Source organism: Pieris brassicae, chromosome 2, assembly GCF_905147105.1.
Source record: "Pieris brassicae chromosome 2, ilPieBrab1.1, whole genome shotgun sequence".
In the NCBI taxonomy this organism is placed as follows: Eukaryota; Metazoa; Arthropoda; class Insecta; order Lepidoptera; family Pieridae; genus Pieris; species Pieris brassicae.
The window spans coordinates 8,063,652-8,090,546 of NC_059666.1; the positions used below are offsets into that span (position 1 = coordinate 8,063,652).

At 33.9% G+C, this 26,895-nt stretch overlaps 1 protein-coding gene and 2 non-coding genes across 3 annotated transcripts in view; 1 reads left to right on the plus strand and 2 right to left on the minus strand.

The window, feature by feature from the left end:
* LOC123718797 (hemocytin) overlaps positions 1-26,895 on the plus strand; it is a 56,763-nt gene that overhangs the window by 1,938 nt on the left and 27,930 nt on the right. Inside the window, exons 4-37 of the mRNA XM_045675653.1 lie at positions 2,485-2,644; positions 3,356-3,579; positions 4,320-4,511; positions 4,666-4,709; positions 5,291-5,451; positions 5,935-6,089; positions 6,753-6,895; positions 7,789-7,951; positions 8,658-8,782; positions 9,208-9,274; positions 11,401-11,502; positions 11,735-11,969; positions 12,427-12,622; positions 13,187-13,379; positions 13,840-13,928; positions 14,008-14,227; positions 14,644-14,814; positions 15,308-15,444; positions 15,840-15,958; positions 16,153-16,303; positions 17,422-17,600; positions 18,455-18,635; positions 21,255-21,388; positions 21,588-21,708; positions 22,094-22,240; positions 22,515-22,764; positions 23,184-23,312; positions 23,472-23,689; positions 24,274-24,432; positions 24,967-25,153; positions 25,394-25,609; positions 26,067-26,102; positions 26,202-26,353; positions 26,638-26,769. Coding sequence (XP_045531609.1) covers positions 2,485-2,644; positions 3,356-3,579; positions 4,320-4,511; positions 4,666-4,709; positions 5,291-5,451; positions 5,935-6,089; positions 6,753-6,895; positions 7,789-7,951; positions 8,658-8,782; positions 9,208-9,274; positions 11,401-11,502; positions 11,735-11,969; positions 12,427-12,622; positions 13,187-13,379; positions 13,840-13,928; positions 14,008-14,227; positions 14,644-14,814; positions 15,308-15,444; positions 15,840-15,958; positions 16,153-16,303; positions 17,422-17,600; positions 18,455-18,635; positions 21,255-21,388; positions 21,588-21,708; positions 22,094-22,240; positions 22,515-22,764; positions 23,184-23,312; positions 23,472-23,689; positions 24,274-24,432; positions 24,967-25,153; positions 25,394-25,609; positions 26,067-26,102; positions 26,202-26,353; positions 26,638-26,769 — 5,288 coding nt within the window. The remainder of the gene's footprint in view (positions 1-2,484; positions 2,645-3,355; positions 3,580-4,319; positions 4,512-4,665; positions 4,710-5,290; positions 5,452-5,934; positions 6,090-6,752; positions 6,896-7,788; positions 7,952-8,657; positions 8,783-9,207; positions 9,275-11,400; positions 11,503-11,734; positions 11,970-12,426; positions 12,623-13,186; positions 13,380-13,839; positions 13,929-14,007; positions 14,228-14,643; positions 14,815-15,307; positions 15,445-15,839; positions 15,959-16,152; positions 16,304-17,421; positions 17,601-18,454; positions 18,636-21,254; positions 21,389-21,587; positions 21,709-22,093; positions 22,241-22,514; positions 22,765-23,183; positions 23,313-23,471; positions 23,690-24,273; positions 24,433-24,966; positions 25,154-25,393; positions 25,610-26,066; positions 26,103-26,201; positions 26,354-26,637; positions 26,770-26,895) is intronic.
* Trnaa-agc lies at positions 17,776-17,848 on the minus strand. The gene has a single exon. It is a non-coding gene; the product is annotated as a tRNA-Ala (tRNA).
* Positions 19,240-19,312, minus strand: Trnaa-agc. Its single transcript has one exon. It is a non-coding gene; the product is annotated as a tRNA-Ala (tRNA).

Below are 26,895 nucleotides of genomic sequence, written 5' to 3' on the forward strand. Positions count from 1 at the left end.
CTCCCCACTTTAGCCTTTCTAAAATTCTTATGTAACAAATATAATTTTTAATATTGAAAAATTGTTACTTATGTAACTTAAATTATAGGATTGAGGAAGACATTACTAGGAAATTGTTAACGAAACTTAACTTACAAAATATAATGAAAGTCGAAATTCAAATTCCAAGTGATTAAAAAAAATCAAATGACAATCACGTTGGCCTCACGTTGGGAAACATTACTCGTTAGTAAAATAAACTTTTTGTAACTCTACCTGTTCCAATGAAAAATATTGTTACGAGCTAGGGGATCGGATAGAAAATGCCGTAGATTTCTTCAAAGGTTTATTTCTTGATAAATCAATGAGGAATTTATGGGCACAATTTAATTGCAGAGATGCACTAATTACACACACAAAAACAATCACTTATTACTTCACTTATGCACACTTCACACAGTACTTTATCACTTATATTCACTTTATTCGCACTTTATCGCTTCGGTGTTTCGCTCTTGTTATCGCATTCCAAACTAAAGGCGACTAGTCGCGTTTCGGCTCGCTTATATATCCCTGGGAATAATTCTAAACAATATTCGAGAACTTTCTAGGCGGGCTTGCTACTGAGTAGCGATTGCACAATTCTAGAACGTCCGCACTCTTTGTCTCTTTCGCACGTTGCTCCGTCCTTGTCGTACGGCGTTCTAGAGTGCTCAGTCTAGTTTCGAGAAAGTTTTGATCTTCTCTCTCTCTCTCTCGTATCATTTCGTCCTTGTCTCACACCTAGAAAGTTCGGTCTAGAATATTCGTTCATCAAAGGGGTATACCTAGGCCTGAAAACGCCTGAAAACGGGTCTCCTGAAAACTGCACCAATCGACTACACATGTTCTGAAACTGACTGAAAAAATGTTTCAGCTTCCTGAAAACTAGGGTAACATTATGAAAATTACAATTTTCTAATATGTGATTGACCCTCTCCTGAAACGGTCAGAAATCATATTACAGCCTGCTGAAAAGTTCTCTAACTAGTGGAAAAATCTAGAAACATGCAGTCGACCCGTCTTTGTAACAATATATATTGTTTAGTCACAGGCATTTGCAAATCTTTTGCAATCTTCAAACAGTCGTACTTTTATTTTAATTATTTTTATATTATTTACCCTATATATTTTAGCAAAGCTCGCAAAAATAATCGTATATAAACGTATCAATTTTTTGTAGGAATATTCGAAAATGTATTTTGTTTTCAACCATAGACGATGTGTAAAAAAGAAAAAAATACTGTTGACGTAATCACTCAATATATAAATTACATTACCCCCTACAGTGCTTACGTAATACATGAACGCCCCTAAAGTATATCTATATATATATATATATATATATATATATATATATATATAATTATTATAAAATCATTTTCAACTAAAAATATCAGTCACTTATCATGACCTTCACATTTTAGTGCACAAATAAACCCTAAATTAAACATTTAATGCATACTATCAGTGTGTGGGTGGGTATCAACGGATGTTTGAGCTAACATCGCCCGTTGTCGGAACGTTTTTAATTTTGCGACCTATATAGGCATCAATGTCATAGATAAAATGCATTTGTGCATCTTATAAGTATGTCATGGGTCTTTTAGAATCTGTATACGAGTAATAAGAATTCAAACAATCAAAACAAATCTAATTTCATTTGCATAGCTACAGATAAGAGCAATTTGGGATAGGTTTAAAAATGTAGTCAAATTATTATTTCACAGTATAATCAAAACATACATTTTTAAAGCTTAAGGTCGCTTGTGATGGTAGAAATTCGTATTTCAAAGGTATGCCCACTGTGGAGTACCATTACCCTTATAACTTACCCATGTAAAAACCTCAACACTTCGTTTCACTTAACTAAATTAAATTACAATTTGAAATTGAACATGAGATTGTTAATTAATAACATCTAGGTTATAGTAATATCAGGGAATCATACAATGCTTAATAAATTATTATTTTTTGTTATCTGTTATATGAAATGTGGTACGTTGCACGAAAGTATTCGAATCCACTACGCGTAGGTGGATCAGACAGGATTTTCCTTGTAGATATTATTTAATTAGGATAGGCGAGTTTTGATTATACTGTGAAATAATTATTTGACTACATGTTTAAAGTCTAGGGCTCGTAATTCAAGATGTAGTTATAATTATTTCTTGAGCCCTGATAATTATGTCAAAAGAGTAACTGAGAATCTTCCAATATCGCTTCATCAGAATATTTTGTAGTAACTTAAATAAGATACATTCGATATTATGACGAAAAGACAGAAAATATTGCGATGTAACTTGATTCTCGATGAATTAGCAATATCAATAATAATGCTTTATTTTAGTGAGTTTATTTTACCATTTAAAAAAAGTTTTTTTTTTACAATATGTATGTAATATCTGAATAAATTCATGATAATTTGATTTTGAGCATGATTAAATTTCATGTTTTCTGTTTTAGCAAAATGCGATGTAGAATGCAAGAACAACGGCATTTGTATCGATACGAACACGTGTCTCTGTCCGCCGAACTTCGACGGCAAGTTTTGTGAGTTTGAAAAGAAGCCTTGCCTCCTCTACCCACCAACTCCGCAAAACTCAATCAAAAAATGTTCAGCTGAGTAAGTATCTCGTGAGCTTTATTTTAATCTATAGCTTTTCTGTGCCGGAACTCTATAACTTCCAAAATAATAATCCCAATATTGTGATAGAAGCGCTAAGAATATTATGGTCTAAGGAACGCTGTTCCGCAGATATACGGAATAGTATCAAACCCCATATTAATGCTAAGTATCCTATTTCAACTCCCATAGGTGGGGATTCACAATTCCTAATCGGGATTCCTTTGGGCGTGCCCAGAAGTCGAAAAGCGTTATCAGAGCACCAAAATTGATTCAATTTAATTGTATCGAAAAGCAGATCGTAGATCTGCCGATACAATCTTAAAATATATAATTTTTTAATGAACAATTTAATGACAGATGTTGATTCTGAAATGCGGGCAGACCACATTAAAGCTGCTCAGTCCTGCTAATGAAAGCGTAGGATTTTAACTCTCTTACTCGTCATCTCAAACGCTAGATCGTATCCGTGTGCAATCAGATATGTCGGTTTTAACATTGATGCAGACCACGTAATACTTTCTCACTCAAGCTTATAGACTCGTAAGTCAGTCAGTATAAGAAGTACGATATCAAAATCGTGTACGGAAACGTTAGTTTCCAAACGAAGCTACAATTCCAGCGCTGATGCCAATAAAAAAATTCAAAATACATATAATTTTGGTTCAACTTATTTCATACAACTAATTCATACATAATGTTGTTTCTTAGAATGTGTACAATACAATGCGTCAAAGGTCACAAGTTCATCGATGGGACAGCGGTGGCTAATTTGCGTTGTGTGAATGGCCACTGGCAGCCAACGCGTGCGGATATAACTTCGATTCCCGACTGTGCACCTGAATGTGACCCACCGTGTGTTAATGGAGGAGTTTGTCTTGCTGTCAATACTTGTCAATGCCCCTCAGAATACAGAGGACCGCAGTGTCAATATGGTAAGAATAATTAGAAATATACTGAACTACACTCTAAATGTCTCCCTCAAGGTTCTAACTCTGTATTATCTATTATAATGAGTGATGTAATTCCAGGTTTCCTTACGATGTTTTCCTTTACCGTATGAGAGTGTTAAAGTGTAGACGGAAAGTCCGTTGCGTTAGCACCGCTGGGGTTCGAATCGATGACCTCGGGCATGAAAATCTCACGCATGCAACTAGGCTAATACAGCTCATAATGAACCTAGTTGTAGTAGTTTATGTAGTTAGTGTAGGTTTTGGTTAGTAATTGTTAAAACTAAAAATTATCGAAGGAAATTCGATTTGAATATTTTCTGTCCAAGCTAAAACTAGCGAAAAACACGTATTAAAAATTTATATATAGCTTTTTGCGTATTAACGATATTTATAATAAAAGTCGTCTAACAGGCACAGACAATCATCTTACAGACCTTCTGTTGACTAAAGATGGTGATTGTTGCTGTTGCCTATTAGTTTCATAACTTCGCTTTATGATCTAAATTCTTTCCAATTTTATGTGAGTTATATTTCTCTTGCAGTTTTACGTATACATGTTGTTTTGATACTTATAAAATAAATCAATAAATAAGACATTATACAAATATATTGTGGTCATTATCCCTTCGTAATTTGGTAACAATATTAAATGTTGAATTTCAGTGCAGGCCTTTTTATTCGTTATAATGAATACCAGTTTTTATATTTTAAAATATTTTCAGCTGCAACCGTTTGTGATATCCGTAAGCTGGCGTTCAATGGTGGCTACAGTTGTTTTGGTGATATGGAGAAATTCTCTTGCAAACTCACCTGCCCTACTGGCGCGTCCTTCAGCACTCCTGCTTCTGAATTATATACCTGCTTATATAGTACTGGAATATTTGAACCACAGCCTATACCACATTGCGTTTTTGGTAAGATAATTTAACTTACATTATCTAAAAAATAACAATTATACTTTCAAAACATTCGTAATTGCTAAAATTGCGTAAATCTTAATCAAAGAGTCGTAATGGCATCTATGAAACAATCGTTAAATTTTAGTTTTTGATATTTTTTTGTTTTCAGACAAAGTCGTCATTATAACACCAAGCAACCATCACTATACTGACGTAAGTCGTGTTATAAATATTTTAAAACATTAATAAATAAAATAGAACTTCGTTTCTTTGTATGCTACACTAAAACTCAATTTTATAATCTTTGGTACGAAAAAGTTTTCTTGAAATGTAAAATAATATTTTACTACTGCCTTTGCTTAATAAGCACTGTGTTTTTTTAATTATTTAATATTAGTAATAATCACGCAGCAGACATTTTTGCGGAATGCTTACTACATTACCAACATTTGTGACTAGAAAGACAAAAAAATTGTCCTACTAAGGTTTCTTTTTGTATATATTTAACATTTTTTTAAAGAGAGCAGTGTTGGCGTAGTCCAGCAGTATAGTGCACCAATGGACTTTCTTTCTATGTGCGTATTTAACATTCGCTCGAACGGTGGAGGAAAACATCGTGAGGAAACCGGCTTGCCTTAGATCCAAAAAGTCGACGGCGTGCGTCATGCATTGAAGGCTGATCACCTACTTGCCTATTAGATTAACAAATGATCATGAAACAGGCACATAAAATCTGAGGCCCAGACCTAAAAAGGTTGTAGCGCCACTGATTTATTTTAATACCATTTTTTTAGACTTATTATTCAATATACACCCCAAATGCTACTGAGGTGACAACACCGCATTCTGTGGAAGGCCACCCAATAATCGTGGTACAAGATTTGACCCCCAAAGGAGGAAGCTGTTTGACCTGGGCCGGTACTCATTATAAGACCTTTGATGGCAAGATTTACAGGTAGGTTGGTGGAATTCCTGTGTGTTCCTATACATACTATACTTTAGGTACTTTGATTATTTTGTTAAAGATACTACATAAGACATTATTTCTTTGCTATTTGATTTTGTGATACCTGAACTACTATTTTAGATAAATAATGTATTTAACATTATACATAAGCTTACCTTAAGTTAAGTGATACCCGCCCATAGAGAATCATACTACTAGAAAACGCTAGTTGTGTGTTGTCGGAAAAGTGTTTAATTGATTATAATTTTTAAATGTCGAAAATTCTCATTGTGCTTTTAAATTATATTTCTTATAACGGATATAATCATGTTTTTTTTAATATTAGCTCGACATTTCGGCACGTTTTCAAAAATCGTGAATCGCTATAAATTAATGAAATTAAATGAATCATTCACAAAACAACATCAAAATGCGCCCACAGTACCAATTGATATATTACTGCGATATGTAAATAAATTCCAACATTTTTAGCTTCGAATCTCCCTGCCAACACATCCTAGTACGCGATTCTTTAGACCACAAGTACACCGTAGCTATCCGACAACCGGAGTGCAAGAGAAGTGGATATTGCCCCTCTGAGATCACAATATATTTAGAGGATAAGATGTACGCGCTTAGTATTGGAGGTCAGTTATATATTAATTATAAATTGATTTTACCAGAAATTCTGTAAAATTCTTGATCTAGTGTAGGTTAACTTGCCTATTTTATGTAATTTAATAAAAAAAATCTTTACTCACAGTGGTTGCCTAGAAGAGATCGCTCGAAAGCGATAAGGCCGCCAGTTGCCCTCCTTTTCATTTAATTATGTTCAATTTTTATATTTTAATGTAACGAAGTGTTAATAAATAAACTCTAAACCAGAACTACAATTGCTATTTACCTATTTCTAGTTTAAGCAACACAAAGATTTGATTGTGAACCTAGCAAGTTTGATCTCGTATTCAAGTTTTTTAGGTCTTTCTTTGATAGTTTCTTCGTAAATGTTGGAGAGTCGTTATCTTATCATTCAAAAACTGAGAATTTTTACTTAACTTTCTTTTTTTTCTTAGTGTTAGTTGAACTGAGACATGATGACTGGTATCTTCCGGTATTTGGACTCGTTAAATAAAACAGCCGTGCACAGCACACATACAGTGTTAGGTGCAAACCCAGCCTTGTAAAATTAAATCAAATCATTGCAGTCCACTATAGAGTAATTCTTCAACGGAACCAAGCCAGATTAAAGTTCTGTTGTCTTTATGATTTAGATTATAGACATTTTTCAAAAAGATGCTTTAATGTTTTAGAGGATAACGCAGTGATTTTCCGTAATACAAAACGTCTGATTCCTATTCCTGCCTCTCTGCCCGGAATAAGAGTGGATATGCCGACGGACTTGATCATTGTAAACCTGGACTTGCTAGGAGTGACTATCAAGTGGGATCTCAACGTAAGACGTTTTTAATTATATATGTAATCGTTACAATATTTTTGAAGATATGAAACTCAGAAAGAAGAGCACCAGCAGTGCTCCTCTGCAAATTTAATTTTCAATTATTTAATTGGAAGTAAGTCATACAGTATCCATCGATTGTAATACATTCAAATACATAGGATTTCCGTGGATCTTTTCATATCCGAATGCTATTGGTTACAGAGTAAACCGGCTACTCGCTTAATATCGTTTCACTATTCCAATAGATTTATATGAAAAGTTCAAATTCGATTCCAACTTAACATACATTTAAAATAATTCATATTATATTTCCACATTTTTTTTATTTTTTTTTTATTTTAGCAATACCAGTAATGGATTTTGTTTACGATAGGTTTGGAAAACCTGAGGAATTTATGAACTTTTAATTGTCAATATAGGCAATATAAATTCTACGGTCCGCTTCACAAGACATATTAAGCGTGATAATAATAATAATAATTTATTGCAAGAATATGGTACAAAAAGATGGTACAATAGTAATTTCGCATACTCTGCCACATACAATGGCGCGCAAATTTGTCTTTAAAGGAGTTTTACATTTTACATTATTAGTCGTATTAAAATTGGTCATTCTTATATTATTTGTAGTAGCGAAGAACCTTTAACTGTTTAATAAATGAGCATACTCCTCCCTCAAAGGCCGGCAACCCACTCACTGGGTGTCTATGGGCTGCGGTGACTGACCTTTTTAGCAACCCGTAGGCTCGTTTGCCCTCCTATTAAAATAAATTAAATTGTTGGTAGTGTAAAACTTATTCGAAGTACATATTATTTTTGCTGCAAATAAATGATATGCCCAAAATGTTCATACCAACAGAGGTGTTAATCATTTGTTCTTATTCCAGAATTTGATAATAGTAGAAGGGACAGTATCCCTTTGGAATAAGACAGAAGGTCTGTGTGGCACGCTGGACAGCAATCCCGAGAATGACATGACAACAAAAGAAGGACACATCGCTAAAACTAAATCCGTTATGATCGCTTCCTGGCAGCTCAATAAAATTGGTGGTATGTCTTGCAAATTTAAACTAGCAAGTATAACAAAACATAACGTGGTGCTGAGTTCGATTCCCGAAATTTGTTTTGAGCTTAAAACCTTGATCATATAAGTTTTTATTCATTTTACTAAATACATTTTTTTTTAAAATAAATATAAGGTATCATATAACTTCTTCTTCTTTTAGTGCCTCTCCATTACTGGAGGTTGGCCGTCATATTACTTACGCGCGCTCAAATGATCCCTATGTCTAGATGGATGACTTAAATTCTGTCATCTCACTCACACTCCGAAACGTCAAATTTTCAGAGCTCCCTCCAATTATTCCAATTAATAGAAATAAAATTGTTTGCATTCTATAAAAGATAATTTTTTCGGGTTTTAATTTTTATTAAACAACATACGTAAAATTTTACAGTGTCCAGTAATTTGTTGAAAAATAAGATCATTTATTTAATTAGTTGCGTAATTACGTATACAAAATTATATAATTTAATTAGGACAACAAAAACTATTGTAATGTGCTGGTAATAAAATATGTACAATAATTTAAATAGAAAACGAGAAACTTATAAAATGCGCACGCGCAACAATCCGTAGCATAATGTATGAGGTTATATTAGCTTGTGAACTTCTCGTCCCTTTAATATGCGCATAATATATGTGTTCTTTTGGTTTTTTAATGTCTACAGTGTATAAATATTTTGCCCTTTTTAGATATATGTGACGGTGCAACAAAGGAAATGAGCGCGTGTATAGAGGAGACGGACGTAGCCGTCAAGAAGGCGGTACAGTTCTGCGCGAGTATCTTCAGCAAAGACAAGTTTAGGAAATGCTCTAAGGTAGTGTTGACTTTTGGTGAAAAGTTTGGATTAGGTTCTTTTAAAAGGCAATAAAATGTTATCATTAAAATTTATGTTTATTACATTTTGGAAAGTGTTGGATATTTTTTGTTAAACAAATTATATTAATAATGGATTGTCTTAAACTCATATGCTACATAACCCGTAACTTTTTAAATAGGTTCGTTTCCTGTTGAAACAATAAAATAATTGTTTTACATTGGGAATAGACAAACAACAAAGCAGGTGTACTTCATCTAATATTTATATATAAATATTAATTTGTAAGTGTTCCCAAATGTTACACATTATAGTTTTTATTTTATTAATTTAAAACAGTCGAAGTATCTCTAGCCTTCGGAAAACCTATAGCAATAGGTAGGCAAGGCTAGGATATTGCTATATTGATGAAACTCTTCGTCTAGGTAATGGATGTAAGTCAGCTGCTAGAAGCATGCCAGTGGGACTACTGCGCCTGTACTGAAAGCTTAAGTAAGTTTTTTTTAATATAACAAACGGGTTTCAAACGGGCATCGGACTCACCTTATCTTTAGTGATATATAACACTCTCAACCAGAGGGCTCGCGAGTGCGTTACCGGTAAAAAAAATCTATTACTCGTTTTATAATTAGTAATAAAAGTAAAACCATTTATATGATAATTTCTGGGATATATTTATTTATTTATTTACACTTCGTTACACTACAAAATAAAAATAAAAATTAACATAATTAAATCAAAAGGAGGGCAACTGGCGGCCTTATCGCTTACGAGCGATCTCTTCCAGGCAACCACTGTGAGTAAAGAAAAAATAAATGTATTAAATAAGATAGGCAAGTAGTGCAAAATACATGTAATACACAGTTATTAAAACAAAAACTAAACAGGAATAAAATATTAAAGATACATTAAAGAGTAAAAAGACACATAAATCACGATAATTTAAGATAAGTCTCACGTCAGTTAGTAGTTAGTAAGAAAGTTAGGGATACGATGTGGACAGGTAATGTTTGTACAGAAGAAATTTAAAGGAAGATAGAGAAGGAGCTAAGCGAATAGGGACGGGAAGTGAATTCCATAGCCTAACTGCAGAGACCTTAAAGGAATCGCCAAGAAAGGAGGAGTTATGAGATGGGATTTCAAGGGTATAGTTTTCGGAAGAGCGTAAGCTATGATAGTTATGGGCTCCCAAAAAATTGAAATCATTTTTGAGATAGGAAGGAGTTTTAGGGTTGAACAGGATGGAATATAGGAGATGAAGAACATGAGCATCACGTCGCTGACGAATTGGCAACCAGCCTAGCCGCTTACGGAACGCAGAGATATGATCGTACTTTCTTAGACCGAATATAAATCTGATACAGAAATTTTGGAGACGATCCAGTCTATTTAGCAATTCCTCGTTAAGATCGGAGGAGCAGGAATCGGCGTAGTCCAGTAAAGGCAGGAGGAGAGATTGCGCCAGTGAGGTTTTGGTACTAAAGGGAAGAAAGTTACTAAGACGTCGAAGGATACTAGAGGCACCGTATAATTTTCGGCTAACTTCTTTAACATGCTGCTCCCAGGATAAATTGTGATCAAATAAAACCCCCAAATTTTTTACTGTACGGCTAAAATTTAAAATTACACCATCGATATGGATAGGGGGTATCCTGGCCCAATCAATTCTCGTCGTGAAATAGGGGCTGCCAATAATTAATACCTTACTCTTTTTGGGATTGATTAGAAGACCAAAATTTTTACTCCAGTCAACTATCTTTGCCAGCTCATTGTTAGTAGATTGTATGGCTTGCGGGAGATCATCGAGACTTGATTGTACGTAGATTTGAAGATCGTCAGCGTATAAATGAAAATTAGTTGAAAGTCGGAGTGTTAAGGAGTTAATATATATAGCAAAAATATATACTAAGTTTATTACTTCTTACTATATTAAATGTAGCCATCAACATTTGCTTTAAATAATAGAAGATTTTATTTTGACTCTCTATTTACTACTAGCATACAACAATAGAATATAAGCAAAATAATGAAATGTTAATTGCATAGCAATTAAATGCAATGTAAGAACAGACTGACTACGTCTGGCTATATTGTTTTTCAAAATCGAAAAATCTAAACTATAGTTTATTGCTGTTCACTGATGTGACGACGAAACATCGTGACATAAGAAATGTGACGCTAAACTTGTCTATATTCTTTCGTGACGTAGGAAATGTAACGCTAACTTATCTGTAAGGTTTATTCTATGTACATTTCATAACACATGAAATATGGGTTATGATATGACCGCATTTTTCTTCTAAATTCTTTACAATTACTTACATGTTCAGTTTCCGACTAAACTGTCCTGCCATTGCTTTATCCTTTATTGTATTAGTTTTTTTTCATAATCAAAATAATATTAAGGTTTAATATGTTTATGTCCATATTTTGTTTTTAACTAGGTTATCCCTTTGTTTGCTTTTGATGTCTTTGTTTATTTTTTATCGCGCGTATTCTTCCTACCTTTTACTTAAAACTGGCATAAAGTTAAATAACTATTGCCATAAAAAATATGGTAATTTTTAGTAATAGTCTAAGTACTGTATTGTTCTTGAATTATAAATAATTAACTTCAGGTGCAGAAGAATGCGCATGCCGAACAGTGGCAGTATATGCTAAGGAATGCTTTAGACACGGAGTTGAGGAGATGCGGGCCTGGAGGGACTCCGAGACTTGTCGTAAGTCTTATCAGTCTTATACATAAAAGTTTTAAGAATTCAAATTAAATTTAAAAAAATAGTTACGTTTATATACATTATTTTATTATGGCACTATTTCTTTCTTTACAAATCGAATGATCATTTGACATTTCACACTTACCACAGTGCTAGTAGTAGTACGCACCTACCTAGTCTATGAACCATAGCGTAAAAGCAATCCAAAAATAATGACATTTCCATTTTATTATAGCAATGCAATGCCCCGCTGGTAAAATCTACCGTTCATGTGGACCTGATACCCAACCCAGCTGTGCTTTCCCATACGCTGCGCCCCTGAACGATTCTTCGTGCGTGGAAGGCTGCTTCTGTCCTGAAGGTTTACTTCTGGAAGGAGGAAAGTGTGTGCAAAAGAGCGAGTGCCCCTGTAGAGCTAGGAAACAGATCTTCCCACCGGGAGCCGTAGTTCCTAAGAGCTGTAATACTTGGTAAGTATTTTTGGATGGTTGTCTATGCTCTAGTAATTATTTATGGGCAAAGAACATCGGAACAGTTCCAGTATTATAGTATTATTATAATTAACTAATATGATATTAAATAGAGAAGCTAATAATGTTTAACAAGGTTATACCTTATTTAAAAATAAATAACTTTAAGAATATAATAAATATATTGTTAATAATTTTTCTTTACATAATTATGATGTTTCACTCAAAGTCAGGGATTTTAGATGCAAATTGCTTTGGAAGTCACTAAGCATGACAATCTCGCTTGTGAAATAAAAAAACCATACCATGGCTTAATATGGCGTGCAATAGACGACGCAATGTCACTTGTCACTTAATAATTATTATTTAAAAAAATATTAATTTTACTTACTCAAGAAATGGTTCTAATTAAATAATGCCTTATTTTACACGAATATTTTTATTCTTCTCCTTCAAGTACGTGCCAAGCAGGTGAATGGATTTGCACGCAAACTCCGTGTGGTGCACGTTGCGGTGCCGTTGGAGATCCCCATTACACAACGTTTGACGGACTCAGATACGACTTCATGGGCCATTGCACCTATACCCTGCTCAAATCTGACAATTTGACCATTGAAGTTGAAAATGTCGCCTGTCTAGGGTCTATTACTGAGGTAATGTTTTTACGATTTTTTTTTATTCGGTTCATATTATAATAGAGATTATAAGATTTTTTAAAATCAAAAAATTCTAATCAATTCTTACAAACTACTTACTATAAAAAAGAAGAAATCATTTTCTTTATTTGTTTCTCTTATTTTATATTTACCTATTTGTACAAACATAAAGTCAACTATAAAGACACCTGTACCTCGACACTTGGCTCGGGCGTCAATTCTAACAGGTTTCTACTGGCTACTTTGTACCTATCACCGTCACACATTATAAAGCAATAATTATAACATTATTGTAATGAATGTCGACGCCTCGGTGGACGAACAAATTCTGACCTATTTATGTTCCACCGTCACATGTTTTTGTATTTTTTTTAATATGTAAATGAGATATATTTTTTTAAATCTCTATAGCCGGAAAAACAGGGTTTACATTATTTCTTAATTTTTTTGTGCATTGTTCATAAACGTTGACACGTCGATAAACACAGAAGAAATAAAAATGAAACAATATTATTAAAAGTACAGATCACCCATGTCTTTAATATTTATTTTAATTTCTAGGCTATGAATCTAGCTCCATACAAGGGTGAAGGCAAGCCATCGTGTACAAAAGCTGTAAGCCTTGCTTATAAGGGAGCCAATATTCATATGAAACAAGGCGGGTTTATTCTGGTCAATGGGAAGGAAATATCGTCACTTCCTGTCACAGTCGGAGATATAAGGATACGGGCTGCTTCATCTTTGTTTATCATCAGTGAGACCTCTTACAAAATTTTTATCATATTTTATTGAACATAAATAAAAAATACAAATCTTATTTAAATACCAAAAGCATAGAGAATAATAGTTTATACTAAACAAATAAGTATTTTATAGATAGCTTTATATATATATATATATATATATAGATGATACTTTTAAACATTTTTTTAGAATGGGATTCGATTATAGAGCATGAAACTTGTGGGTGAGAATGTAAAAGGTTTCGTTCGGTTGTGATGGATGAAACGGACGTCATATTATGATCCATCAAGTCGCGTGTCATTTCTATTGACCAATCATAGACACTAATTATTTCACGCTTTATTAATTTTTTATTATTAATTAGCACTTATGTTGGGCCAAAAGACATGCTTTTATGTGCCGATTCCCACTGATTTGATTGATATATTGGAGTTGTTGATATTTATTAAAGCAATTATTACTTGTTTCAGTTCAACTCCCGATCAAGGTGGACTTATGGTGGGATGGCAATACCAGAGTATTTGTCGACGTCCCTCCTGCATTTAGTGATAAAACAGCTGTAAGTGAATGTTTAAAATAGTTATATTTCTTTGGTCTTACAATTGGAGAATGTCTGTGTAAATGAAGACATGTTTCAGGGTCTATGTGGAACGTTCAATCTGAACCAGAAAGACGATTTCCTCACTCCCGAGGGTGATATAGAACAAACGGCTCTAGCGTTTGCAAACAAATGGAAGACTCGCGAGTTCTGCGATGATACTGCGATTGTCGAGCCAGAGCATCCGTGTAAAGCTAATGTTGAGAATAAGGCCGCCGCTGAACAGTATTGTGCGAAGCTCAAGACGAAGCTCTTTGAATGTAAGTTCATTAACAGTAATTATGTGTTTATTACAGACTTATGAGTTTTGTATATGTGTTTTAAGCGGTTTATAGACAGCGTATCCGAAGTCTCAAAGTCGTTGGAGATTTCAAATGTAGTAAATATAATATATATATATTTTTTATTTAAAACATATTCTTCGTAATCTCTTATTAAATTTGTATATGATGATTGATGATTCTATACTTTTCCCGTATATAATCATCGATAGTGAGAAAGTTTATAAAATATTCAAAATAGAAAAAAGTCCCTGCCATTGTGGGCGCGTATAACGAAATTTTTTTTTTGTAAGACATTAAGGCAAATAAACAGATAGATTTATTAATGTTTAAGTTTGTTTAGCGTCCTTAAAGTATTGTTCTCTAAAAATATTTAATGAAATTTGTCTAAACAGCGTGCCACTGGTACGTGGACGTTGAGCCGTACTACGAGGCGTGCGTGTACGATATGTGCGCGTGCGACGGAGATGTATCGCGCTGCCTTTGCCCCATATTGGGAGACTATGCTATGGCTTGCGCTAAAGCCGGCGTCATGGTACAGTGGAGATATAATGTTAAGGAGTGTGGTAAGTTATTAATATTAAGAAATCATTGATTTTTTTCATATAAAATATTATTATTTTTTGTTGGACGTTTTCTCAATTCTTTGTATTACTTTAGTTAAGGTTGATAGGGATAAGGCCGGCCGTTGCACAATATATTTTTTTTAATTTTATTGTTAATATTTTTTAATGATTATGCAAAACAAGTGTAAATAAATATGCTTTTATAGCGAACTACATGTCGTTAACAAAATCAATCAGTTCCTTGAAAAAAATATAACACTGTACTTTAAAATATGTTTAAGCGTTTGTTTTACAGAAAAATCTTTCATATAACTATACTGTGTATCTGCTGCACTGTAAATAAATAATTTATAAATATTTATAAATATAATTTATAATATTAAATAAAAAATATTCCTCTCTTTCTACCAAATTGTATTTACGCTGTGGTTAAGAGGAACAAATTTATTGATGTTAATTGTCAGGTATAAGTGAGTCTATGGTTTTTTTATAGAACTGCAATGTACGGGTGGGCAAGAGTACACAGTTTGCGCAGATAGTTGTCTACGTACTTGCTCTGATTTGGCGCTTTCGGCTACGTCACAATGCAAGCCGTGCTGTGTTGAGGGATGCGCTTGCCCACCGGGACAGGTATTATATAGGCAAACAAATATTATTACGAAAATTTCAGGTTATTATTTAATTTAAAATATTCCTGGTTCAAGGAACCGGAGAGAAGAACTGAAAATCCAGTAGCAATATCACCCTTAGTCTTGGCCTTAAATTTCTGTATCTGTTTCATGGTAATTTGTTGTTACTTATAGGCAAGTAGGTGATCAGCCTTACTGATACGCTTAAAACAAAAATTGCTCCAATTTAATTATATTTTTTTCCGTCTTTCATTTGTCTAAACTGAGTTTTTTTCAATTATTTAACGGGCGAACAAACCATTATTAAAATCAAAACATTATTCAATTTATTTCTCGGACGTAACTTTTTATGCTATTTTAGTACCGTATATGAACATTTCTATATTCATTCCTTAGGTATTGGATAATAATAACGAATGTGTACCAACTGGCCTGTGTCCGTGTTACCACAAGGGAATGGAGTTCAAATCTGGGTATAAAGAAGTTCGCGCTGGTAGACGAGAGCGTGAATTATGGTAAATATGACTCATTAAAAAAAACTGCAATTGAGCTGTCTGTTTTTAAAAACATTGTAATTGAATAATAACCGATTCGTAAAGAAATATCCCCTAAATTTCCGTCAATGTCAAGATTCATCCAATGAGATTCCAGAATAAAGCCACTCTTTTGGTTAGAATAGGCTATATAATTGATAAAATTGATTAACTAGCACGTGCGTGGGTGCGAAATGGGAATGTGTGCCAGCGACACCAGCGGACATACAAGCGTACCCGCCCGCTGAGGACCTTCGCAATAACTGTAGCTCTGCAAACAATATGGACTTTACCACTTGCCTTGTTGGACAACCACTTACGTGCAAGGTATGTTATTTTCGTTACCATAGACGATTATTATTTTGTCTATTGAAGTTACACTTGATGAGGTAGGGAAAAATGGTAGAGTAAATTTTTGCACACACTGTCACTAAAAACCGACACCCTGAAGTTAGCTATACTCAAAATTTTACAATTTTTTTTATTATACATTTTTTCTACAAACGTAGAATTACATTTTTGGAAAGATTTTTATCTTGTTACGCAAAAGAAGTATAACTTCTAACGCGTGTACACACACTTTTTTTTTAGTTCCAAAACAACTTGTATGTTTAAATAGAAAAAAAAATTTGATCAAACGCAAATTGAATCTTTTCTAAATATCTAATATTTTTTAAAAGAACGTTTCTACTACATTTTTTTTTATCGTAGAATAATAATAACTGACGTACTGTTTATCAATACTATTTATTGAAAAAGCTCGACAACGCTTGACGTCTAATCCATTGATTAAATATATATAGTTTCTTCTTTTAGCTGCGTTAAATAAATATAATAGAAAACCAATAAAAATTCGAACCAGTTCACCTACTAACGAAAGATTCAAGTTCTGAATCAATTGAGCTCGATTCGACTAACACTTAATAATCTTGAATCTTGATCTCTGGTACAGCGTCAAATCGTGTCTTGCTTCGAATAGAAATGAACCTAAATCAATGTCAGATGAATATTCGACTATATTTTTAACATGTTGTAAATAAATAAATAAAATCTAGTAATATTTTAGAATATTTATTTAATAGAAAGGCATTAACTTCCGGGGGCAAGAAGACTTAGAATTTTGTTACGGGTTTCTTATTGGTTAGCCATATATAGTTGGTGTTAAACATTTTACACTAAACTAATCGTTTTAGTTATTATTTATGGTTCTTTGCTTGATATAATCTTCAGGATAATTTTGATTACATTATAGTTGGAAGAATTGAACGCTGCCATGGGCTTATCGTTCTTTGTTTAATCCCTCATGTGACAAAATTGTGTTATCAGCGTAAATAATCGGCATTGTAATAAAATATGTCGTATACATTTGTATAATTAATAGTAACAACTTGCTTGGAAGATATCTCTCATTGGCGATGATTTTTTTTATACAACGTAATTTACAGAACATGCATCTACCCCAATCGGTAACAACAGAAGAATGTCGTCCAGGTTGCCAGTGCAAAAAAGGTTATGTACTCGAGAGCACATCGAAGAAGTGTGTGTTGCCAGAAAGTTGTCCATGTCATCACGGTGGTAGAAGTTACCCCGATGGGCACACAATGCAGGAGGAGTGCAACACTTGGTATGTATTTTAATCCATAATATTGATGTTAAATTAACTATATCTGCGCTATTATAAATATCATACTATTTTTAAGGAATCTAGTTTTCACTCAACTGGCAATAATAATAAATGCAATCTGTGCGAATATTAAAAAAATAAGAAAAATTTAAATAAAATCTTATTCTAAAAAGTTTGGAGGCGCCGGGTATCGATCCCGGTACCTCTCACATGCTAAGCGAGCGCTCTACCATCTGAGCTACGCCCCCGGTGTTTATATCACCAAAAATATATATGACAATATAATTTACTAAATTACAACAGTCAGCAAACTCGCAAAACACCTTTCACTTGCGTCAACAGACTGGTTTATAACTGATTAATTAGTCGCCATTCATAAAGATATTTTTTACACAATGTCTAAAATGAGGGTTTAACGACTGTTTGTAGTTTATGACTATATTATCGTACCTACATATTTAATGTATCCTCCCCAATTGTGTATACCACAGATTTATTTCTGCAACGTTTCCTTGGTATTTTTATGGCACCTACGTGTCTACCTACAAGAACGAAATATTATTCCGATAAATCTATAGCAACACCCACAATGAGTTAATGAAGTTATTTCAGCCGCTAAAGATATATAAATATAATTGGTCGACGTTAGCCACTGGGGCTTTTGGGCCGGTCAGTCTGGTCTGAGAGGACAACCTTCAATAATCGGTATCAATCAAATACCTCATGGCCGATTGAAGGGCCTTCTATAAATTCTTAAACGATCTCCCCTGTTACATAAAAAATAAATCAAAGTATTATTTACATGAAGACTAAAATAATTTAAAATGCAATTACTAAAGAGGTATTTATTCCAGCACCTGTGAGAGTGGAAAGTGGGCGTGTACCAAGCAGCAATGCTCAGGAGTTTGTACGGCCTGGGGGGACTCACATATGATCACATTTGATGGATCAGAATTTGACTTTGAAGGCGTTTGCACGTATCTACTGGCTAAGGGTGTGTTGGACGGACAAGATGGCTTCAGCGTAGAAATCCAGGTATGATGAATACTCACCCAATTTTATTCTTTTATCTAAAGTACTGTTTCTCGTGTTAACGCTGTGAATAAAGGAAACAGATAGAATAATTTAGTTGAAATGATGAAGCAGGCACATATTTTTTCCGAATAGATATTTTTTTATTATATTATTTCAGGCGCATTTTAATTTTTTTTGGTTAAAATAATTAAATGTTTCCGATTTTTTTACCGCCAGTGTTTTTATACTGTGATTTATGGACCGTTTCTCATTTATCTTTATCTGAATACCTATTTACATTAAGATCGCAGTTATAACGTTATTAATAATTTTGCTAACACATGAATTGATACTAGCTGACCGCGATATCGCGATTATTGATACGATAATATATTTATATAACTAAGCAAAAACAACATATTATTTGTCGTATAGACCAAATTTAATTTTACGATACTTTTCGGAATTCTCATATCTATATTGATGTTAACCACGGACGTCAATAATTTTTCATAATTTAATGATTAGAAAATGGTAGATTTCATAATATTCTTGATAAATGTTTATCAAATTTTTTTTTACTTTTTCTTTAGTAATCACGAAACGAAATAACAAAATATAGATTTGGAGGCGCCGGGTATCGATCCCGGTACCTCTCACATGCTAAGCGAGCGCTCTACCATCTGAGCTACGCCCCCGTTGAGAAATGTATTGAAAGATTACAATACATTGAAAGTAATACATAATACATTGCGTATAAATGCGCGTACGTGTCTTAAATTATGTATGTACGTTCGAAATTTCATGACGTGAAAATATGAGTGTTTCATATAGTTTGCGTTTTAGCATTGTTTGCTTAACTATTGTTTTTAATTAGTTTTGTAACTGTAAATACTTTCCGCATTGTATATATATATATTTGTTTTGTATAAACAATTTTTGTGTGCTTCGTTATAGTCAATTTATATAACGGTTCGATTTTTTTTATATTTATTATTCTATACATTTTGATGAAGGATAATATTTTTACTCGGCCGATGGTCACATTAATTTTTTTTCTCACTGTCGCTTGTGTTATGCTAGACGCATTTTGTTTAAATATTTGCCTAAATATATGCCTTTTAAATGATTAGTTACGACCTAAATAATTAAAACTTCTTAGAGAGTATGCTATTTTAGGGAAAAGTATTAGTTACCATATTATCAGTCTAACCTCTCTCAATATTGCCTTTCTAATTATATCCTTTTCCTTACGACTGACAATTGTGTGCCTTTCTTCATGTTAAGGGTATATTGAGACGAAGTGACTGTGTACAACGGCCAACGAACCGTTCTTTGTCGTGCAGTTACATTTAAATCTATATTTTATTTAAATAAACCTTGTGAAAAATATTTACGCGAGTACCAATATAACAATTAAGAATAAATGAAGATCCAAACGGTTTCTGGAGATTATCTTAATGTGCTCTAATGCAGATTGCTAAATAAAAATTGTATTTATATATAATAACCAAGGCTCAGATTAAAATCGAGTCAAACCGTTGCGTTACAACACTTGTGTGATCTATTTTGAGTGAACTATTTTTACACGAGATTAGTATTGCCTCATTCCACAGCTATTGTTTCCTTGGCTAAGTTATTAACGCATATAACTAAGGTCTTGCGATCGATCCCAATGAACTCTGTCACAAATTGATTAGTGGATCAATTCGATCGATTTCGCATCTACAGGATGTATGTAAGATTATTGATAATAATTTAAATTATGCTATAATAAAATCGAATTCATATCAAGGCGATTTTGTTGTCATAGTGCGACATAATAAGAGAGAGAGATAATCTTATAAACTCGTGTTTGTATTTTAATAAATAAATTAGTTATATTTGAATATTAATTTAAATTTAAGTACGATGAATTTAATGATATTGCTTTTTTGGTAGGCTTAGAAGGTACTAAAAGACAAAATAAACTTAATATTAAAATTACAAATCAAATTTTAAATCTGAATTCCAAAACATATTAGGCCACACTTCAATAACAGACCGCGACAGACAGGCTTTGAAGTAGCCTTGTACACCATGCCCTTTACCAAAAGAACGCAGTTCAAGTTTCTCGCCACGACATTATACGCCGCTCTTTTGCCTCCGTCAATGTTCCAGCCATTTTGAAGGCAACAGGCATCGAAAGAGACGATCGCAAGCATCCGAATGGGATGTCGTTGATCCGTTGGAAGATGGGACGGGCTTTGGTATGGGATGCTACTTGTGGACACGCCCCCCCCCTCCCGAAAAATAACAAATGGCTTAAATATAAGAGTCCTTCCTCCAACTTCGATTTTGTTACCTTTGGAGTAGAGACTCTTGGGCCGTGGGGTTCAAGTGGACAGGTGCTAATTAAAGATATGAGTTGGCGCCTGGTAGATGTTACCGGTGACCCCAGAGCTGGTGCTTTCCTCGCTCAACGACTAAGTATCGCAATACTTTAATTTTATTTCTATTAATTTTTAATTATTTTTATTATTACTATGTAGGTTAAAAATATTGTAAATACAGTATATTTGATTGTTATGCAAACGTTTCAACAACATTGATAATTGTCACAAAAACAATGCAACTTTCATAATGTTTCTTTTTATACAGAATGTTCCTTGCGGTACAGCTGGAGCGACATGTTCCAAGGCACTAACGCTTAAAGTTGGAAGTGGTGGTGCATCTGAAGAAATCGTCACACTAGCGAAGAACACGCCTCTACCTGATGGCAAGAACTTAAGGAGGTTTGTGTTTCATTAAAAAATTGTGTATGACATACATTTCAAGTTTACCCAATGTCGAACGAAACAATATTTATCTATAATTAAAAAGATTTTTTAAACTTTTTTCTTAATAAAAACAATCACAATATTCGTTTAGGTGTACATTTGATACACATTTATAATAAAATCACAAACATTTATTGTCTATTATATATTACAGAATTAAAATTCGCACAGCGGGTGCGTATACGTTCCTGGACGTACCATCTGCAGGTGTGAGCGTGCAATGGGACCGCGGACTCCGTGCCTATGTGAAACTAGATTCTATGTGGCGTAATAGGGTAAAGTATTTTGTTAATAAGATGTCACTGCAATATCAACATAACACAACTCAAACAACAGGACAAAATTAACAGATTTATAAATTCTTCAAGTAAATTATTGTAAAGTATTTTAAAAGTTACGTTAATGATGAATGCACGTGTTTTATTAATTATAGTATACAATATGCGTTAAAATGACTAGTATATGCGATAAACACTCTGCATAGGTCCGATTTCAGGGTTCCAATAGATGACCTCAACTCTGATTTGAAAGTCGCAGACTTAGGACTTCAGGTCTAAATACATCTTCAATCCAGTCAGCTCAAATGTGTTTTTACTATTATTAGTATTCATTCAAATTCAAACATTTATAAGACAAAAATAATTACCTTTAATGTTTCAGGTGAAAGGTCTCTGTGGCAATTACAATGGCGATACTCGAGATGACTTCCAGGCGCCCTCTGGCGGTGGACTTGCAGAAACATCTCCACTTCTCTTCGCTGATTCCTGGAAATTGAAAGCAACTTGTCCAAAAGCCGTTGAAGTTACTGTACGTAATATTTTTATCGATTTTATCAATAGAAATTGTACTATGATTTTGTTTCCACGTTTTTTCTTATAAACTATACTATTATTTGACCGTTCAACATATTTTTGATGTTCAGAAATAAAATTTCCTACAAAACTTGTGATCAACGTGAATTCAATAGATCGTCTTTTAAAATGATGGACTGGAATAAAAAAAATTAAATCCAAAAAAATTAGAAGAATACTTGAATGACTAAAATTATGTCCTACTATAAAATATTGAATTCAATCCGTAGGACCATTGCGAAGATCGACCCCATCGCAAAGAATGGGCATCGTCAACTTGTGGAGTATTAAAGAAGTATCCATTCACAATGTGCCACAGTGAGGTACCCGTTAGTGGGTTCGTATCGCGATGTGAAGCGGACGCGTGCGCGTGCGACTCGGGTGGAGATTGCGAGTGTGCGTGCGCGGCCATCGCCACGTACGCGCACGCGTGCAATGCTAGGGGCGTGCACGTCAAATGGCGCCATCAGGAGTTGTGTCGTGAGTAGTTATTTTAACAGCATTTCCTTATTCTTCGGACTTACGAAGTTTTCTTTGATCAAGTAAATATATAATAAAGTGCAGTAACATTCCCAATAACTATATTCCAGTACTTGAATAATTCATATGTCATGAATAATGTTTGATTTTTTTTTATTATTATTAGAGATAATAAATAAAACTAAATTACTAAATTTAACAAAAGCTTGCTTGTTTAAAAAAAGTTTCTTCGCCTCCAAAGAATCAATATATATTTTTTATCACATATCTAACTTTGTATGGATTTTTTTTTGTATGTTCTATTAAAAAAAAATTATAGTGGAAGACAAATCTATTTGTTTCCAGAATTGATTTCCGTCCGTTTGTGTTACTTCTAACTTCTAATTTAAACATTCTTGACATTTTGGTGTAATGTTTAGCTATGCAATGTGACGAAGAGTGCTCCAACTACAACGAATGTATATCTGCGTGTCCACCAGAGACGTGTGACAACACACTTGACTACGCTGAAATTAAGGCAGTTTGCGAACAAGAAACTTGCGTTGAAGGTATACAAATTTTAACATTTTACTTATAATTTTCAATTCGTATCGTATTTTTTTTAATAACACGATACATATATTTACCGTCTGAACCCTGTCGTATAATACTCTGTCTCTGAAAAAATGACAACATTATTCATGATTTGAAATATCTATGAATTTCAGGTTGCAAAGCAAACAAAACATGTCCAGAGGGAACAGTTTACTCCAATAGCACCTTAAAGGAATGTGTTCCTCGGTCAAAGTGTAAACCAGTTTGCATGACCCTTCCCGACGGCACTGAGATATTGGAGGGAGAGGTCATAGAACAAGACACTTGTCATACTTGTAGATGTTCTAAGAAAGTTCGTGTTTGTACTGGACAGCCGTGTTCTACTGAAGCGGTAAGACATTTTTACCAACAATTCGGTCCACTAGTAAGGTCTAATAGGCCAAAAATCCGCCCCAAATCTTTCCGGTTCCTTTTGCCTCATTTGTACGACGCCAGGTTTTGTTTGGGACGGCCATGCTTCTACTTCCAATCCAGTGCCTGCTTGGAGATATAATCGAAGTCTCTTAGGAGTGATTCTATCCATTTCCAAGTGGAAATCAAGAAATCAACAGAACAAACACTTGCGTCGCTTGATCTGTTGGCTTATCAGGGTTTCCCGGCAGCGCTCCCAAAGATGCTCTTTAGAGATGTTCTCGAGCCAGTACATAGAATATGATGAAGAAAACGGTTGACTAAGACTTGGCCAGGTGCGAGATGTCTTTAGTGACCTTATATGTTTGGCATATATAATAATGAAGTTCTAGTATTAGTACTATAATTCTATATTTTTTCTGAAGAAAAATATATATTTTTCTTACCCGTATGCGTAGCACGATTTATTGAAAACTTTGAGGTTAGAAAAAAACTTGTCAATTTATTGCCCAATCAAAACCAGGATTGAAACATGATACAGATCCATAAATGAAATAATTACAGACAAGCCCAGAACCAACATCGCCACCAGAAACAACACCTCACGATGAAGCCTTCAGATGCAGCGATGGTTGGAGTGAATGGATTAATCGTGGCCCTTCTGAGATCGGTCCCACTGGCGAATCTAAGGATGTTGAGCCATTGCCTTTACCTAAAGAATTTGTAAGTATTATTCCCAGTGTTGAAACATTTACTAAATCTTTTGTTCTAATTTAAATAATTACCTTTAATAAAATTAATTAGCATTTCCATACATCTAGTCTATTTTATTCATTACAAGTACTTCAGTAATCTCGTAGTAACAATACGATTTCGTCATCAATTCAATAATCTATGCATGTGTAATTAAATGTATCTTGTTAGTCCTACATATTTTGGTCCTTCGAACCAGAACCTTTTCTCCTCCGGACATACAGGCGTACGGTTAGGTTCCATCCTTATCTAGTTGACGATTCGAGAGCACACAGGATCCGTTGGCTTCGTTGTTTCTTGTTCGCTTAAGAATGAACCTCCTCCCTGCGTTTGTTTTTCTAGAAAATTATAGTATGGTGCTTATCATGAAGTGTAATTAAGACATATTTTAGGCAGGCGTGGCTTACCAACTTAGCCAGGTATCATACCTTCCATTAAGTGAGGTGCAACCAAACGCCTGTCTTTGTATCTTAAAAAAATCGCTTAACAAAATAATGTTTACAGGTAAGTGGTACACCAATGTGCAAGCGAGACAACATGACAAAGATCGAATGTCGTACTGTGGGTGACCACAAAAGCCCGAAGGAAACTGGCTTAAACGTGGAATGTAGCTTAGAGAAGGGTCTTGTCTGCAGTGAACGGGAGAAGACTTGTCCGGACTTTGAGATACGCGTCTTCTGTCAATGTGAAGGTATATTATTTTTTCATTTCATACGTTTTTTTTTAAATTTTAGAATTACCTTGAATTCTCGTAAACTGTTATTATCTGTAACCTTTTCTAATTTTATGGACCACATGGGGTTCGATTACACATTACACATTAGGTTTTCAATAGGATATACGACCGTATTAGGTTGACTAGCAATATACACTGTAAATAAAATTTTACAATACAATTTTTTGCGATCTTGTCACTTAAATAAACTTGCAGAAATATTCCAATGTTTGGACTCGACTCATCCGAACCACCCACATCCCACGGACTGCAGCAAATTCTACGAATGTACTCCAAACCCTGGAATGCCTCATCCTCACGCTGTGCTGAAGGACTGTCCACCAGGTCTCATGTACCACTCAACCTTAATGGTCTGTGACTGGCCAGCGGCTGTCATTGCCGATAGACCTGAATGCGGAGAAGAGACTACCGGTGAGTTTTTTGAACTACAATTACAAATTAATATAACTTAACTATCACTATTCCGCGGTTTGGTGAATTTTTGCGTTAGAGTAAATTGGTAGTTTAGATTACAAAATAATATAATTTAAATAATGGTATATTACATTTGAAAACAACTGTATCAATATTACTCATGCCAGGAGCGCGACAAATTCGTATAAAAATAATTCTTTAACTTATTTTTTATGGTACGTAAGGATATCTAATAACTGACCGGAAAGTCCTTATTGCAGCGGTAATAAATACTTTAACATTCTCTCAAAATTGACATTCTTTGCTCTCGTAAACAGCCGAATTTGCGTTACAGCAAGTCAATGCAGTAATAGAACTGTCTCATAAAATACTAGCAAACATAATCCAACTTATTGACTAGCTTGTTGATCAGTGTTATTTGTTACCTTTAAATTTCTATTTGTTATATTTACAGTACCTTCAACAAAGACAGCCACAGAACCAACTACAGGTATACTTTCATCTAATTAATTTGTCATGTCTTTAATAGGTCTGGCAATAATGTTTATTATTACTTATTTATCTTATTTTGTATGTGTAATTTTCTCAGTACGAACAACTCAAGCTACGACAAGTACAGAATCAACCACAAGTATATGTCCGCCGGGTCAAGTGTACAAAGAATGTGCGTATCCTTGCGACAAACTTTGTGATCACTTCAAACGTGCCCTGCAGGATAAAGGACAATGCTTTATTGGAGAGGTGAGGTTATAAAAATATTTTGTTGATTAATGTATGTATGTAATGTATGTAATCTTTTATTATCTTATTGTTTTTACAAATCTACGAGTACACTATATATAACAGAAGTAATTATTTAATTATGCAAAGTTATGTTTCTTATAGTCTTATTCTTCCTAAATAGAAGGTTCCTTCGAGGATAGATTTATAAAGTTTATATTGTTCAGCAAAACTAATAAATTAGACTCCGCTAGTCTATACAGAGTAAAATTTAATTCATATAAATTAACTTTTTATTTTTTTAGAAATGTATCAGCGGCTGCGTTGACCATTCAGTCGATAATATGAAATGTGAATTTGGATCCCTCTGGAGAGATGAGAAGACCTGTGTTCCTGTCAAAGATTGTACCTGTCAGTACGAAGGTAAAATTATAAAGGTATGATATTGGCATATTTAAGTATTTCCGCCAAAAAATGATTGCCATAGTAAAATGTTCCAAGCAGTTTTTAATATATTTTGTGATAATCTCTGTAGGCCGACTTCTTTGTTAAATTCAGTGCTA